Source organism: Pyrgilauda ruficollis, unplaced genomic scaffold (assembly GCF_017590135.1).
Source record: "Pyrgilauda ruficollis isolate IOZ18807 unplaced genomic scaffold, ASM1759013v1 scaffold114, whole genome shotgun sequence".
Taxonomy (NCBI): Eukaryota; Metazoa; Chordata; class Aves; order Passeriformes; family Passeridae; genus Pyrgilauda; species Pyrgilauda ruficollis.
In genome coordinates, this window is record NW_024509655.1 from 128,109 (window position 1) to 145,421 (window position 17,313).

The 17,313-nt window shown below is 41.0% G+C and overlaps 1 protein-coding gene across 1 annotated transcript; it reads right to left on the bottom strand.

Annotated features, from left to right (window-relative positions):
- Positions 1-2,546: 2,546 nt before the first annotated feature.
- ABCG2 (ATP binding cassette subfamily G member 2 (Junior blood group)) lies at positions 2,547-15,438 on the bottom strand. The gene is made up of 15 exons (XM_041479985.1): positions 15,233-15,438; positions 13,856-13,915; positions 13,252-13,366; positions 12,344-12,496; positions 11,754-11,911; positions 11,224-11,375; positions 10,666-10,770; positions 9,410-9,660; positions 7,685-7,767; positions 6,757-6,846; positions 6,024-6,148; positions 4,943-5,097; positions 3,986-4,075; positions 3,187-3,284; positions 2,547-2,697 (listed from the first exon to the last, which is right to left on the bottom strand). The coding sequence occupies exons 1-15, from the start codon at positions 15,436-15,438 to the stop codon at positions 2,547-2,549; spliced, it is 1,992 nt and encodes a 663-aa protein (XP_041335919.1).
- Between the last annotated feature and the right edge of the window lie 1,875 nt (positions 15,439-17,313).

Sequence of the window (17,313 nt, forward strand, 5' to 3'; positions counted from 1 at the left end):
ACAAAGCAATTATTAAGGATCTCCATAGTATCAACATACAGGCACACACACGTACTCAAAGCCTTTTAACCTTGGGGACTCTGGACTCATTTCCCTTCTCTTAATTGTATTTTCCCCCCTGCTTGCACTGCTTGTAAAATACATGTTCGAGTAATTGTAGGAATGATGTGTCTCCTGGCTTGTGCAAGAAATTGTAGTTGTAGTTTTACTAATCTGTAGTTGTAGTTGTACTAATCTGCCCCAAACTAAATGGGAGAAACAAATATATCATAGAATAATATAATTTTGGGGTTAGAAGGGACTTTAAAGTTTACCTATTGCCAACCTTTCACTAGAACATGTAATGTCTGGTGCTAGACAAAAAGAGAAAAATAAAATCTTAATTTAAAACCTATAAAAAAGTGTGACAGAGAAGTCTGACATGACTACTACTGTAATTTATGCCCATGCAACTGAGGTATCAAATTTTATGAGTTTACAGAATGAAGTGTTGGACATTACTGGAAGAAACATTTCTTTTACATAAATATGTTCTTATAGATAACCAGCTGCTGAAATAAGTAGTAAGAAAGCAAGAAAAGTTTAGGAGTTTTGTGGTAAATATTATCTGTGCAATGTGGTGTCAAAGCCTGTTGAAAATGTGAGTAATTCAACTTAGTTTGATTATTTCCTTTCTCAGAAAGCACTGCTATATACTGAAATTATTTTCTTTTATCACTAGAACACAGTCTGTGTGATCATGTTTATAACTTCTTGAAATTACAAGGACCAGCTGCAATCCAATCGGCTGTAGATTTCTACATTTTAAAATCTGGGATGATTTTCTTTTCTCCAAAGGCAAAACTTCCACTTTCATTTCTTTGTAGTACCAGGACCTGGAGTTCCTGTCAGTTTTTTTGGAATAACCACATAACTGTTATCTCCTCAGTGTTTAAAAAGGGCTTCTGCTTAAAAAGGGCTAAGCTAAAGGTACAGAACACTCTGCCAATTTTTTGTGCTCTGAAGCTTTTATTTTCCCCAGCAGCATGACATCTTACCAACAAAATAATACAATAATTAGTGATCAGATCAACATGAATCCTAATGTCTTATGTATGAAGATGTTAAATTTACAACATCTGTAAGCTGCCCATTCTCGAGGAGTGGTGTAAGTGAAGGCAGAGAGGCCTTGAGAATGTGGAGGATCTGGAGGGCCTGATGTCACTTGGTCTGTTCAGCCTGGAAAAGAAGACACTGAGGGGAGGCTTCAACTCAGTCCACAACTTCTGCATGAGAGGAAGACTAAGGGCAGGCACTGATCTCTTGTCTGTGTAGACAGTGACAGAACCCAGAGGGTATGGCCTGAAGCTGTATCAGGGAAGTTTTACGCTGAATAGTAGGAAAAGGTTCTTCACCCACAGGGTGTTTGGGTGCTGGAACAGGCTCCCCAGGGAAGTGGTCACAGCATCAAGCCGGACAGAGTTCAAGAAGTGTTTGGACAATGCTCTCAGGCACAGGGTGTGACTCTTAAGGATGTCCTGTGCAGGACCAGGAGTTGGACTCGATGATCGTTGTGGTCCCTTCCAGTTCAGGGTATTCTATCTTTCTAAATCTCTTACAGAAATAAGGTTCTGTAAGATTTTTTTGTGGCCCACGCAAGCCGGGGCAAACGCTGCAGGAGCAACAACATGAACAGTAACAACCCAAGAAAGAGCTGTAAAGTTGTCTTCCATGCATTTTTATCCATTTACTATGCATAACTCTGCAGATAAAAAAGAGATGAGCTAGCATTGCTGCACATGGCCAGGGAAAAGCTGGCCTGCCAGGAAGGGATTTCTCCAATCTATGGACTTTTACAAAGGTGCTACCATCCTGTTTAGTCATGCACTTGAAATTGGTCACCATAAAAATTACTAAGAACTACTCATAATAGCAGCACTAATGGGACAGTGAAGATGACTTGCAGTTATGCAGAGGAAATACACTGGCACTGTAAAAAGAATACCTTTATTTAAAAACACAGTGCTTCTACCACTTGACTGAAGCAAGAAAGGCTTGATGGCATCAATAAGTACATGCTAGAGCAGTAATGATTCCCAAATAGAAAAGGGCACTGGGATGAAAGGGATTTTGTCCCTGTCTCACCTATCCTGTGACCACGTAAGCAGCTGAGATTGTGTTGATAACCATCACTTTAGACTGAATTGCTTTCTGGTGAAGGTAGGTGTTAATCAAAGTATGGAACCACTCTTTATTTCAGGTTAAGCCACTAAATATTAGATATAGTGTTTGACAAAATCATAGCTAGAACATGCAGAAAGACTGAACAGTCTCTTAAAGAAATGAACAGCTGTACACTTTTTTGTGGCAAAGAGGAGTGAGCCATGCTAGACATTTTGGCATAGTAAATTAACAGCAAGTATTTAATATACAAGGATGGCATTCATATTGTTGACTTGGGTAATAATAAAAGTACAAAGAAATTTCTCCTTAAAAATAATCAAGTCAGTTCCACAGTCAGTTCAGCAAACTACTGAACAGTGGGAGTTGCATCTTTCCCTCTGGTTTTAAGAGAACTTCTTCATGAAGTGCAGTTTGAGGTAGGCGATGGTAAGGAAGATCAGGGTCATGCAGGCTAGAGCCAGGTGGTTCTGCCACAGGCCCCAGGTGCTTGCATCGATGCCTTGACTCTCCAGATAGTCATCTCCAGTACATTTCCTACAGATAAATACACATGGATAAGCTTAGTCACTTAATAAACCACTCAGCAGGATCTAGGAAGATCTCTAGAAGTTGTAATGTGGTTGCATGTGTGTAGTAGGCCAGGCAAACACCAGCAATAGGTCAGTGGTTAATTTTCCGTTTGTAAATTTGCTTTTCTTGTAGCTCCAGTTTCACGTAGGAAGATGAAATGGATTTTGTGAGGCTGTACAATTGTGTGTGTGTGCATAGCTCTCGCTAAATACAGTTTGAAGAAAAGTAAGAAGTGTAATGCCAGATATTTCTAGTGTTATAAGTACTAAATATGCCAATAAGCAAAATGTTCCATGCAGTCAGAATGCAAAAACCCAGTCAAAGGTTCCTTTTCCATGTAAAAACTCAGAGATTCTCTCATCATCAGTGAGTATCTCTGATACTCAGACTGATGTCCTAAGACTTCTAAAGCTGCTGATGGTGGGATTCATTTCAGTGTACCAAAATACTTACACCAGGCCTGTCTGTTGATATCTACTGTCACTGCTTAAAACTGTGTTGTTACTGCTGCCACAGAAGTTCAGACCACTCAACTCATTGATCTGTAAAGCCTTTTAAAATAAAAGAAACAATGACAACAGTAATTAGTAGGTAAACATTAACAAGACGAGATATAATGCAATTAAAATTCATTCTAAAAATGTGCTGGTATCACTATTATATTTGCCAAATCCCCATTTTTTGGCAAAGTAGCAGAGTTCTTTTTTTCTTTTAAGAGAGGAATGTATATAGCCTGTACGGACCTGGTAAAGCATGCACCACAACAGGCTTCACTACTTCTCCCAGGCCAGACTATTTCTGCACAGGCACAGTAAAGACCAAATTTCTCTGCAAAACATCACTCTGACTTAAGTTTTCACAAATTAGGAGAAAAGCTTTAGTCTGACAAGTTTTTGTTTGATTGATGGAAAAGACAAACAGGAGATTTTTACTTTTTTAGGTGGGGATAGCATTGTTCTTTATTTTGAAACATTTCTGTCCAGCTGAAATCCAGTGAATGTAGTAGCTATGTCTCTCATATGAGGTGTTTCCAAATTACAGAAATGAGCTCTTCTAAACAGAAGTTGGTGCTAGTTGATGAGAAGCCCTTCTTGTTTCAAGATACTGCACAACACTCTGAGGTTGTTGTACTTAATTAGCTTTCCTTCTGCTTGTTAGACCATCAAGTGTGAAGATTTCATTATCATGATTCAAGACATTCCTTTCTAGCAAACCATTTCCAGCTTTGCACACAGGAAATCAGAGCACTTACTGTCATTCCATATCGAGGGATGCTAAAGTATTTGAGCCAAGAGAGCCAGGACATGACGCTTGTGAGATTGACCAGCAACCCAGAGAAAATCTAGAGGCAATGTTTACAAAAAAAAAAAAATTTACAAATTACATGCTTTTATCATGTGTCCTTCTCTAGCTCTTGACTTCATTTCTTCCGATAAAAAGGAATGGGAAAGCATTCCTAGAGGCCTAGAGGAAGAAACTCTTCCAGCAGAAGAACAAAAGGGAAGGATTTATATGTTACCCAGCTTTGGGCCATAACCTCAGGTCCTTCCCCCAAAACAAGTGACAAGGAATGCTTTCCCCTGTGCAGCAAACCCACATGCTTCCTGTCCCACATGGGTCCCACATGAACTCTCTGCTGCTCCTCAGAGTGGGACTGCTCTGGGTTTTGCCTGTGTGTCCTGAGTCTGAGGCAGCATGGATTTTGGCTGTAGGTTCAGCTCTGCCTCATCTAAAGTGCCGGTCTCCTGACTGTGGCTGTGTGTTGCCCAGTTTAACATGCCCAAGGTGGGCTCTGCAGCTGAGAAGGACAGCTGGGCTAGTGGTCTCAGAAAACAGGGGGCTGCATGTCATGTTCTCAGCCAGACACATTTGCCTTTCACAAAGTTAAGGGAGAGAGAATGAAATGTAGCCCTAAGTGGCTTTCCTACGTTCCAGGCAGTTTTCTGGCTGCTAGAGCCACAGAGAAGAAGTTAGAGGAACTCTCCTCCTCACACCCAACCCCCCAGTCCCTCAGTTCTTGTTCTTTCAAAGGACAAATCAGAATATTCCACCCCACAGTATCAGGACACTCAAATCAGACAAATCAGGATATGTTGACCCCAACAGAATATTGCAGAATTCAGCTTAACTCCATGCTAGTAGGATTTCTGGATTTCAGCATTTCTGGGGTTTCATGATCCAGACTAGAGAACTGAAAATTGTTACTCACAATCATAAAAACAAATGCAACAGTCGTGAGTAGGTTTGCTACAGCGACCATGTTCTGTCCTGCTGCAATGGCAAGTGCCATGGAAGTAGCTGTGTAGGACACCATCATGAGAGTGAACATCATTGTGAAGAAGGCTCCTACTGTTGGTTTCAAACCTTAAAGATCAGAACAAGGAGGATTTCAGAATGATCCTGCTGAAAGCTCTTTCATAAGCTGAACACTATCCTGACATTCCTAGTATGGCCTGCTTACAAATTATACTTTGTCTGCCAGCACAGGCTGTGTCACTGAGACCCAAGACTGATGTGGTGCTTGTGACAGCCCTTATGTGTCTGTCTTGACAGTGGAAGAGAGGATGAATAAGTAGCATGCCCAACACTGCAGTAAGACTGAATATAGTAGAATGTGTAGAAGTACAGTACTTCTTCACACATCCAAAGTAGCTTCTATTTGAAGCTTCAGAGGAGAAACTTCTAATATAAGTTCTATTGCACTTCCAAGAGCAGCAGCTGTACATCATTTCACTAGTTTCCAGCAGAGAGCTCTCCTAAAGAACCTAGCAGCCTTGAGGTGGTTATGGATTCAGTAGCAAGGTCTGTTTCTCTCCAGTTTCACAGTTTGAGAGCCTCTTGCTGATGTGGCCTTGTTTCCTATTCCTTAGGGTAAAATCTCAGACCAAAGCCAATAAACCGGTATGAATTCACACAGTATTAAGCTCTTAAAACAAAACCTTTTCTTTTAGGTGTTTTTGCAAGGATCAGAAAAGTATCTTGTAATAGTCATCAGAAGCCAAGAAGGCCACAGATGAAAAGGAATAAATCAAAACAATGTTGTAAAGGTTATGGCTTCCTTCTAAGGACAGTGGAGATGAGACATGTCACAGATTCTCTGATGAATGCTTTAATCTTTGTGTCTTTTCTGTAGTAAACATGGTGTGCTAAAAGTAAGCTCAGTAGCCAATGCCACGCCAGTGTGGGGATTTAGCTTATATAAATATCCACGTATACATACACATCTATAAGATGCACGAGCCATGATTTATTGGAGGGATTGGAATGAGATTGTAGGAGACCATACTTGCCTAGCATGAAGTAAACTATGCAGGTGAAGATGATGCTGGGCATAGTCCTTATGGGTATTAAATCAGCCAGTAGCTTTGCTATGAAGTATACAGATATTCTGTAGTACCCACTGGTATATTCATGTCTGGAACACAGAGACAGGTTCAGCACAATACAAATGTAACCACTAAAAACCAGTTTGATTTTCACCTCTTGACAAATGAATTCTAACTAAAACTGGAAGAAAATCTTTCATACTTAGGCTACAATGGAGCTGTCAAGTAAGCCTATACACTATAGAACTGGTAACATTTTCATGTGCAAGTGAACATGGGTATTTGTGCACATAATTTTTAGTAAATTTATGTGTCATGTCATCGAGACAGAGAGCGTAAAGTTTGAATAATTTTCATATTTTATACAGCATAATATGCATAGCTTTAAAGAATCCAGTTAGATGACATTTATTGCCCTCACTAGCAAGTCACACTTTATTAATCAATGCCAAAACTGAGTATTCAAGGCGTTTTTACCAACTGTGTCAATAATATTACACTCTGAGCCAGCTGTAATCATAGGTACCTTTTGGGGGGTTTGCAGACAACTCACTAGCAGACTAACAGAGTACATTTGCAATGAGCACTATCATTGAAATAATTTGAAAATTCTACACTAACTGTACTTAAATGACATTTACAGCATGCCATATGGTCTAACAGCAGATTCTGTATCTTTTTTGTATGTTTTACTTACATAAATATCTTCTTTTCCACAACAAAGAGTTCAAGAGCTGAGACGCTGCTGAAACACTGGTTAGTGGTGAGAAAGAACATTGCACCCACTCTGCAAAATAGCAGTACAGTGAGCCATTAAAATGGGATGTAAATGTAGTGTTTCCACAACAGAGTACATAAATCTACTTGCAAGGCCTGAAGTTTGGCAGTATTTGACCTTCCATCCCAAAATCCATGGGAAAAGTCATGGCTATGAGTCTGAATATGTAACAAGCCTGACCTAGATGTAGTACAGTCATTATTTGGTTTTGGCATGCAATGATAGCACATTATCTGATGTGGTCAAAATATAGAAAATCAACTGAGGTTTGTTTTGAGGGGCTGTGGTTTGGTTTTTTCCTTTATGTAATTTCCTGACACATTAAAGATTCTCAGATGGTGAGGCATTTGTCTGCTGCAAATAGAGAGGAACCAAATAAACAGTGTGAGAAGTAGTTTTCACCTTTTCCACAAAAATTTAAATTTCCAACTCAGTTTAAAACTGGGCTGTTTTTAAACAAATGCTATGAAATCTTATGGGATTAAGAACCCAGAGGTTTCATAGTGGCCAACTCATGTATCAGGTCAGGTACATACAGCTGTCAAAATCATACAGAGCAGCATAATTTGAAAATCTCTTACTGCTGGTAAATTCAAGCATGTGGATAGAAACAGTTGCAAGATTACAGCTTTAGTTACCTAGGTTTATGTAGCCACAAGTCTGTATATTTTAATGCTCTCAGTTTTGCCAGGACCTTGCTAGAGGAACAAAATCACATCCTCACTTCCAAGTCACACAGGCTTGGCCTTACTGATGTGAAGGGAAGCATTTGCTTTAAAGAGGTGTTAAGCTCCTTTAAAGGGAGCTTTATCAAATTTTTGAATATCCATTACCTAGACTGACTGACCTGTTCTGTAGTCCAGCAGAGTTTTCTTCAAGTCCAAAGTAGATGGTGCCTACAACCAGTCCCAGAAAAGCTGTAATACAAAGCTAAATGGGAAAAAGAGAAAAGAGGAGGGAAAGTATCATTCTCATTGCTTCAAAGGTTTTCTTGACTGCAACGATGAGGATGACAGTTTATTTTCATGCTCCACAGTGTGTAATTACTGGGCTCTATCATACATCTTACTCATGGGATTGTTTCTAATGAGATGCTACAACAGGTCTGCAGATATGCTGATATTTACAGTCGGTAACTATTTAAATAGCAGAGATAACAGCTGCCAAAAGGATGTCACTTAAAAGACTGAAGTGTCTGCATCACACTTTTTAAATGCTAAATGAAAATTACAAAAAAATCTCAGGAAAACAATGGTATCAGGCAGTTCTGTCATTTTTAAGACTGAGCAATGCATGAGTCTTAACACCATAAACTACTTGATCCTCGGTACCTTCTCACTAAGATCCTGCTGAAAGGAGCAAATGTCAGGGATAATTCAGCTCCTGAGCCAGCTGCAGTGGAAAGCAGGGATCATTTCAAGACCAACTTGGAGCAGATTAATGAAAAAAGGCCTAATAATCCATGGACTCCTAAAAGAATGCTGGACAAATCCACCCCTAATGAGGGTGGGGAGATAAAAAAGATTGTGAGAAACAAGTCAGGACCATTAACTTCGGGCTATGAAGGAGGTTCTTGAGAGTCTAATTCTTGTCACAAGGTCAGGCTTTTACAAAGCAATTATTAAGGATCTCCATAGTATCAACATACAGGCACACACACGTACTCAAAGCCTTTTAATCTCCGGGAATCTGGACTTGTTTTATCTCCACACCGGCCATTTATTCACTCATTATATAAAACATGATGAAGATAATTTATACCCCTGGCTACAGGCCAACTTTTCTATTGGCCTCTCCTGAATTGCTGAGAAATTTTGGTCGTGCTGTGGCTGCAGAGTTTGGCCCATGAATTAGGGGATTCCTGAGGATTAGTCACTCTGCAGAGGCCAGCCGGACATTCTTCAATTTTGAAATCAATGTGCAGCTCAACACTTTTGGTTCTGATTCTTCAGAAAAAGCAGCACTAACAGAGCCACTGAGTATCTTTCATGGTGGGTGCTGAACCCCATTGTGGACTTCATGGCACCTTATCCAGAAGACATCATCACCAATATGAACAGGCAAATAACCAAACAGCACACGCATTATGAGTCTGCAAAAATATTTTTGCACTTGAGCCAACTTCCAGCACTTCATTTTGTGCTGAAGCTTAATGAAGTATGCAAATGCAGTCTGTTAACTTTTCCTGGTGGGGGAGAGAATTTGAGGCCAAACCCCACAGTGCCAAGCCTGGACAATTAGAGTCAAATCTGAAGAATGTTCTTGACCAAACGTGTGAAACTTCTTGGGACACAATGTGCTCCTGGCTGGGAGCAGCAGAATACCCTGCTGGGACAGGTCTTGCCTCCCAAAGTCTTTCAGTAGTCCAAAATTAATTACCGAACAGTCCCACATTTGGGAGCATTCAGGACACCTTTTATCCCCAGATTCCTAGACCTTGAGCACTCTTTCTGCAGATGCTTACTGCCGTCAAGGTATCCAGAGGCAAAACCATCCCAGTGACTTATCTAACAATCCAGGCGCCAAATAAATTTGACATATACCACAAAACTATATATACAAATAATCTTACCTGAGCTATGGAAGCCTGAGGGTTTCCTATGAGGTTTTTAAATGCGCGCCTGGACACCCATTTCAGCTGGTGGAGGAAGGAATTGGCATATGTGATTTGCCGGAAAAGTCCTTTGGTTTTCTTTTTATTTCCTGAAGAAATGCTCTCTAAATGTTCTTTTGTTTCTCGGTAGTAAGCAGAGTTGGAGTATTTTACTGCTAATTGCTCAGCCAAGGTTTTATCATATTCAGAGTGTTCTTCAGTGCTATCTGCTGGAAAGATTAAAAACCAGAAGAATTAAGATGTACACGTAGTTCCAGTGATTCGCTGCACTCAGTCCCATAGCAGACAGTTCAAACGAGTTTGTATAACTAAGACAAAACATCTGTGTTTGTCTGTGTAACCTGTCCCACAGGCAGCAGCCTCTCAGCTCTCTGACCAGGCAAACGCTTTTCTGCCCAGGGAGTTGCAACTTGGCAGCAACATGGCTTTTAATCAAAAAGTGATTTTTACATCCCCTTTACCTCCAAAGGTTTCTAGTAAGTGATCTGTTTCACAGATAATGACATAATCCTGGACTTCCCAGACTTTTAGATCCAGGTAATTATGTGTGTGTCTACTTTGGTCATATATAAATTTCAGCTGGACTTCCTTTTTTTCTTGACTGTGGTACAGTGTGAGCTTTTGCAATGACAGATATAATGTGTCATATCTGCCAGCTATAATATATGCTAGACCCTGATCAGAGCATTTTTGTAAAATGATGGCTGCTCCTTTGGTAAAGGTATAGTGAAACTGTGTTTGGGCCCTCAGCAAATTCATTACTTCATTTGCCTTTTTACTCCTTTGAAAAGACAGTAAGCTATTACTGAGTGGCAGCAGAAAAGTATGAGAAAGCATGCTCCAAAAAATAGGTAAGAGCTGATTTGTTAATCTGGGGATAATTTCTGCCTTAGCACAGCTTCAGGGAAACATCAAATGAGCAGTGGTACCCTATGTCTACCCCTTCCCACCCTGCTCAGAGGAAGGAAAACAGTAATTTCTTAACAGAAAAGTTGTTACGTTAGGTAAAATAGTCAAGTCATAACTGCATCAAATTATGTCCTTAACAGGAAAAATAATCCTGGTTTATCATCTCTTGCTTCTGCAGAATTTCAGCTGGTTTGCCTTGAAGATGAAAGAAACTCCTTCTGTGTGCTGACAGTTACCAAAACAGTTTATTAAATTCCCATTCCCACACATGTTAGGATAACTTTGCTCAGCTCTGAGCTTCATACCTGTGTTACTTTCATCAGCCTTGTTCATTGCCACGGCGGTGGAGTCTCCATTGATGACGTCCAGGAAAAAATCAGCAGGGTTGTTGTAGGGCTCGCACTGGTAGCCTGTGATGACAGTGACACTGTGGTGACAGTGTTGTGAGCCGTGGGTGGGGTTGTGGCCAAGGACTGTGCTTGGCTGTCAAGAGCACAGCCACACATCCTGCCCATGGAGCAGCCTGCACCAAAGGCATGGCAGCCTTTGGAAAGTCCATGCTTTCCTGAGGGATGAGCGGCACTACCGGGCAGCACCGTCAGCAAAAGCCAGGTGACATCTGGCAGCATGCCCTTCCCAGCCCTAGCCCAGGCTTTCTCTAATTAAGATGTACCCTGAACAGCTCATCCAAATCCACAGGTGGGTCAAGAGGAGAAACACACAGAGAAATGGGTTAAAATACTGTTAAGCTTATTAAAACATTGGGCTTGCTTGTACACGCCATGTCCAATTCTGGCCCAGAGCTATTGGCATTTTACTGGAGTTGGTGCAAACCAAAGTTTGGCCCCACTGGAAGTGCTCACCAATGGACTGAAAGAACTCGATGGCATGCTGGGCCAGCCCATGGTACAGCACTCTCCCTGCAGCCAGCAGTGTCAGAGTGTCAAACAGTCGGAATATGGAGTATCGAGGCTGGTGGATGGAGAAGATGATTGTCCTTCCTTGTTTTGACATCCTGAATGTGAAGAATGACAGAAATGTCAGCTTTGCAAGTTGATTTAGTGTTCAGATAAGAGCATTTGAAAGTTCAGTTAAGTCTTGATGAGGTCTGATTAACTTGGCATGCAAGAGAAGGAAGAAGAAAGGGGGGAAAAAAGAAAAAGAAAATATTTAGGTCATATTTACAATGTCTGTATGAGAAAAGAATTCTCACTTTGGAGAGAGAGAATTCATTCAGTTTTTTTCCTACCCCACTCACATCCTTGGCTGAGTAGTAAATAATTACATGTCTGAATTCCCTGTTTGCTCATTCGAACTGTAATTCGAGTACAATACAACTGAAGTCTAGCAGAGTGGAGTGCTGAGAACAGGAAGCTGTTTCTAAGGCCACCACCTTTTCAGTAGCATTAGGACAGCATTAGCAGTGCTGGCATCAAGTCCCGTGGTTGGCTCATCCAAAAACAAGATGGCAGGATCCGTGATGAGCTCCATCCCAATATTGGTCCTTTTCCGCTCTCCTCCAGACACCCCACGAGAGAACTGGGTACCAACCTAACAAAAAAAAACATGAAACATATCTTGTTTGGCCCAAGGAGAAATCCTTGAGCAAACAGTATCGTACCCACATGGCAGTATTTGGGGAGAGTTGTAAGGAATTCTGGCCCTATAGTCAGAAGCAGATGTAAACGTTATCTCACAAACAGCCTTGTTCTTAATGTTAAAATTACTTGAGGTCTTGTCTTTTTCTCCAACCACTAAATTTCCCTTTCACCTTTGCCTTTCCCTTTCTTTTTCCCTGCAATGTAGTACCATACGGCAGCATCAGCACAGTCTGTACAGGTCTCCATACAGAAATGTCACTAATTATTGTATTACTGAAACATCCTGTTGAAATTTACTTTCTTTAAAATCTGACATGATGAGTCATTTGATTAATTAATAAACCACTTACTACATTTTAAGTAACACGTTTACAGGCCTTACCTTGGAATCTGCAACTTTGCTCAAACCCAGTTCCTTGATGATCTGATTCACTCGTTCATTTTTTTCCTCTTCCTTCACTGACTTTGGCAAGCGGAGTGCTGCTGAGAACTTCAGATTCTCTCTTACAGTCAGGGTTCCCATGACCACATCATCCTTCATTTAAAAAAAGGGTAGATACTTGGTGGTTGCTCAGTAGTTTCTATTTATTCCTCTGAGAACTGTTTCTACCTATGTTTTATGCTGTCCTTGCATGCAAAGGGACAATAGCAGCAGCCAGAACATGCAGTAAGGCACATCATCAATGCTTGTGTCATAGAAGAGTGTCATAGAAGAGTTTGGATTTCATGCACGTAATTATATTTGCCTTAATTCATAAAGCAATGCCACATAGGAACAGCCTCCATCATGCATGATAACTAAGTATTAAAACTTATGTATTCTTACATGTATTCTTACTTATGTATCCCTTGTGTATTCTTACCTTATTCAGGTTTCTGGAGGTGTTGAGGGACTCAGGGGCTGAAGGGACCTAAGGAGCAGCTACAGCTCAGGTCATTATCACAGTGTGTCTGCTCGTGCAGCCTCAGCCCACCACAGGTGAGAACAGGGAGAAAAGAGGGAAGGTAAAGAGAGGTTGGGTTCATGGGGGTGAGAGTGATGGTGTTCCAAACTTGTTTTGTCAAAGGAGGAAGGAGGGGAGGTCTTTAGATGCCATCTACTTGTCTCTTGCAAAGGGAATCTGTCAGTTGTGGGAAGTTGAGATTTACATGTTGTTTGAGAGACCACCTTTCTGTAACACGTTGACAGTAATTTTAAGGAGTTTTCCTTGATTCTTGGATGAAGGCAAGGTATTTGCAACACAGCAGCAACTTCTTACAATAGAATCCACAGTGATAAAAATTACTTACCTGTACTACATACCCAGAGGTACATTTAAAGTTGGCAGGCTGAGGAGCTCCATTGATCAAAATGTCACCAGAGAGCCCACAGGGATCCTTCCTTGCAGCCAAAATGTCCAGTAGCCTAAAGGAAAAGTTGGTTACTTTGTCAGATGAACACTCAGGAGGCGAAGCTCTCTGAACCGCAAACCCAGCTCATGGAACAAACAGCTACATAAAAGCAGATCACATTAAATGTCTGCAATCTAGAAAACCCCCAGCAACTTTCAAGGACTGATTTTCTTTTGTCCTGGCTTCCTAAGGAAATTAGATCCATGCAGGTCCATGTCAATTTTTTCAATAATTTGAGTTTACCCTCAGATTGGTTACACATTAGCAGAATGGTGTGTAAGGGGTGACGGTCAGTAAAGTGTGGACTAAAACTGTATTTCACCTTTCTTATATAATCTGACTGTCTTTTGGAATTCAAGTATTTCTCAGAAAACAGTGAGACTTGCACAGTCCTAAATAAAAACTCAATCTTTCACTGAAAGAGAAGTCCACTACTGCTAACTGTGTACAATTTCATTTTCCCCTTGGTGTAATTTCTGTGGAAGGCAAAGGGGGCACTTACGAAGATTTACCACTGCCTGTGGGTCCCAAAATTGCATTCAGTCCTGGTTTCATGATGCCACTGTAAGACAAAATGGATAAGTTTCACCAAATAGTTAGGGTGGGATTATTTCTTTGCCTGTTTAAACTGGCAGGCCAGTGTAACTTATCCATACAACTACTTTCTGCAGGCCATTAATTTTGGAATTAATGAGGCTACCTAATCATAAGAAATATTTAAGATCAGACTTCACCTTAACTTTCTCTTCCTAATTCAGGAAAAACTAATAATCATATAATGAAGACAGAACAGAAACATGACTAAAATGTAGCAAAATCTGCACAAGTATTTTTACCACATGGATCTCTACAAGAGAAGCACGCACTTGCTTTAACTATACTCAGTTCTAAAGGTATTACTCTCTCAACAGAGAGAATAATAGTCCCTGCAGGCAGAATAAACTAGGGATTTATCTGCACTTAAAATGCAATTGATAGTTTCTCTGTATCTGACGTTAAAGCCCCATGAAATTCAAAAGCCAGATGGAAAATGTCATAAATGACCCATGTGAGTCAACTGAGGTACCACAACACATGGCTTTTGAGGAAAGCAATAAAGCCTTTAAGAGCTCATGTTTAGTGGAAATTCCCTGGGCAAAGAGTAGGATAGACAGAGCTACACAAAAGGGTGAATATTTATGATAGAAATTGGAGTTAGGGAGCTGAAAGTCATGGGTGACTTGGAATGGCATATTGTATGCCAGTGCCTTGCCACTGAGTTTAACTGCTGAACTGTGAATGGGCAAGTTTTATTCACTGATTATTTAATAAAGGCCATAGTGACATGACTGCTTTACTTCAGTAATGCTCACTGTTGGGGAAAAAACACAAAACAACTCTACAAAAAAAAAGCCAAAACTCCAGAAACCTTTACATCTCTTCAAAGTTAACCTAACCCTCACTTATATTAATGTGTTCAGTGTTTTAACTCGTCAAAAAATTAACCTTTCCCAAGGCCACTTAAGAGAATGAGACAACCACAAAGGACAGGCTGCTAGTATCTTAGCTAAATACCCTGGCATTTTGGGAGGATTGCCAGGGAGTGTAGGAGCAAGCAGAGCTGGCTGGTGTGCCCAGTGTTGTTAGAAGCCAGGAGGACGGTATCCCCAGGACCAAGGGAAGTGTGCTCTCTGATGTACGGGCTCAGCCCAGGGACTGAGGCTTAAGCACCTGGGCTTAAGCACAGCTGACAGCAAACATGAAGCAACCACACATACAAATAATTTTTCTAAATCTTGGTCTGCATATTGTGCTGAATGGCTCAATGACATGAGTGAAGTCAACCCTCTGGACAGAAAAAAAATTTACATGTATTCTAAATAGATGTTTAAATACATACTTGACATCTCTCAAAACTTCTTTTTTAGTGTTTTTTCGGAAACTCGGGAACCCATTCTTTGTCTTCACATGGTAGCAAATGTTGTGGAAGGTGAGCACGCTTCCTACCCTTCCAGCCAAATCTGGCAAGGACTGCATTCTACTGGGAATGCCAGTTGTACTGGATTCTGACATCTGAATACATAGGTGTGGCTGGTCTTCTTCCATCTTTCCTCTGGACATGAAACACAGGAAAGAGAAGATTTGGTTAGGTATGAAGAGGAAAGGTGTGTCTTTTGGGCTCAGTGTTTGGCACGGGACCCATGGTGGGCCTGGAAGAGGCCCATCTAGGAGTATCTCTTTTGGATAGGAAGGTTGGGTCCTGTGGGCTCAGACCTGGAGATGACACGAAGCTGATGAGGGTCTGCCAGAGGCAGGGAGAGAGAAGAGTTTCCCTCCCTGATGGTCTGCTGGGGAGGGCTGACCTTGGGAGACCACAGCTGCCCATGCAGCTGCCCTGAGGTGCATATCTACTCTGGCACCTGGACTTCCTTCTCTAGGGTCTGTTTTCTCCCAAATTTTCTCACTCCTCTCTCACAGTTGCTGAACAACATCTTTTGCCCTTTTTTACATGTTTCCAGAGAAGCTTTATCAGCATCACTGACACACTCAACTTTGCCTCAGCAGCTGGAAGTGGCTGTGTCTGCCACAGCACAACTACAGAAGCCTTTCCAACATAATACTCCCCCTCCAACTACCCCTCAGCAGCAGCACCTGGCCACAGGCAGCAACCGTTCTATTAATCTAAATAATTTTGCAAAGGATATAGCAACATAGAAACTGACACTGCTGACAAGTAGTTCTTTCCCTTGGGTTTAATTTCCATGTGAAAACTAGAAGGTAGTTGTGGAATAATTAAAGTTATCTCACCTCCCTCATCAGCCAGGCTTCTGCCTGTGGAGCATCAACCTGCACAGTGGAGCATCCCTGGCTGTCCCCATGCATGCAGACTTTTGTCCCCTTTGTTCTTCTTTAAGGGTCATCTAGGAGAGAGGTAGGGTCTGGCCTCTCTATACAACATGTTGACTCATCAGAGTCTAATTACTTTAAACATGACTATGGGAAATGTTAGCAATGCAATAGTTCATGGGAATCAAGAGGGTAGATGATCAGCTGGGAGCTCTGGGGTGGCCAGTCCCCTACCTCAGCATAGTTGCTTACAGCAAGAAAGGAGGCAAATTATGACACAGTTTCAGACATGCTGAATGAATTTGAGAGCCATTAGTAAAAAGAGCCTTGGGAAAGAAAAGAAAAGAAAAGAAAAGAAAAGAAAAGAAAAGAAAAGAAAAGAAAAGAAAAGAAAAGAAAAGAAAAGAAAAGAAAAGAAAAGAAAAGAAAAGAAAAGAAAAGAAAAGAAAAGAAAAGAAAAGAAAAGAAAAGAAAAAGAAAGCCATTTAATCCAACAGGCTCATACGGTCACATAAAAATCCAAACCCTTATCTTCTCAGTTTGCTAAGGATTCTTGACAGACAACTGAGCTCTCCTTGGTGGCTATCAGCACAGTGAAACCTCTGGAAGCTCAACATTCAGAAACCAGCCTATCTCCACATAAAGGCTGGTTCATCTGTCTCCCAGTGGTACTATCTCAAATCTAGCCCAAGATTGCCTCTTCTGAGAAAGTTGCAGTCTTCTGTGCTGACAAAAATATAAGGTCTTAATGTTTTAGTTATCTTGGCCCAGTGCAAAGAAACCACGTTTGAAATGTAATTACAATGGTTCTACCTTTAATTTTAGCTTGAATGCATTTTGAATAAGCTGAACATCAATCAAATGTGCAACATTTAAAACATAGAGGCCTTTTACTGATAAAGTGCATACACTTTCACTGGTGCCAGAGCAGATTTACCTGCCTGGAGGAGGACAGGTAATTTTTCTATGTCTATTTTTCCTGCAGTTTCTGGATTAATCTGTCTGGACATCAATTACTGCCTTTTGAAAGGATGCTTTGGTAAATTGGAGATGTGCATTCAGAACTGCAGTGGGAACTTGTCACTTAAGAGTCTCACCAAGTGCTGAGCAGATATTTGCTGAGTTAGGTATGAA

Coding starts and splice junctions, on each gene's coding strand:
- ABCG2 (XM_041479985.1), bottom strand. CDS start 15,438: ATGGAAGAAGACCAGCCACACCTATGTATTCAGATGTCAGAATCCAGT. Junction 6,847..7,684: donor TCTGCTGGACTACAGAACAG/GTCAGTCAGTCT, acceptor GCTATTTTGCAG/AGTGGGTGCAATGTTCTTTC. Junction 3,285..3,985: donor TCCCTCGATATGGAATGACA/GTAAGTGCTCTG, acceptor TTATTTTAAAAG/GCTTTACAGATCAATGAGTT.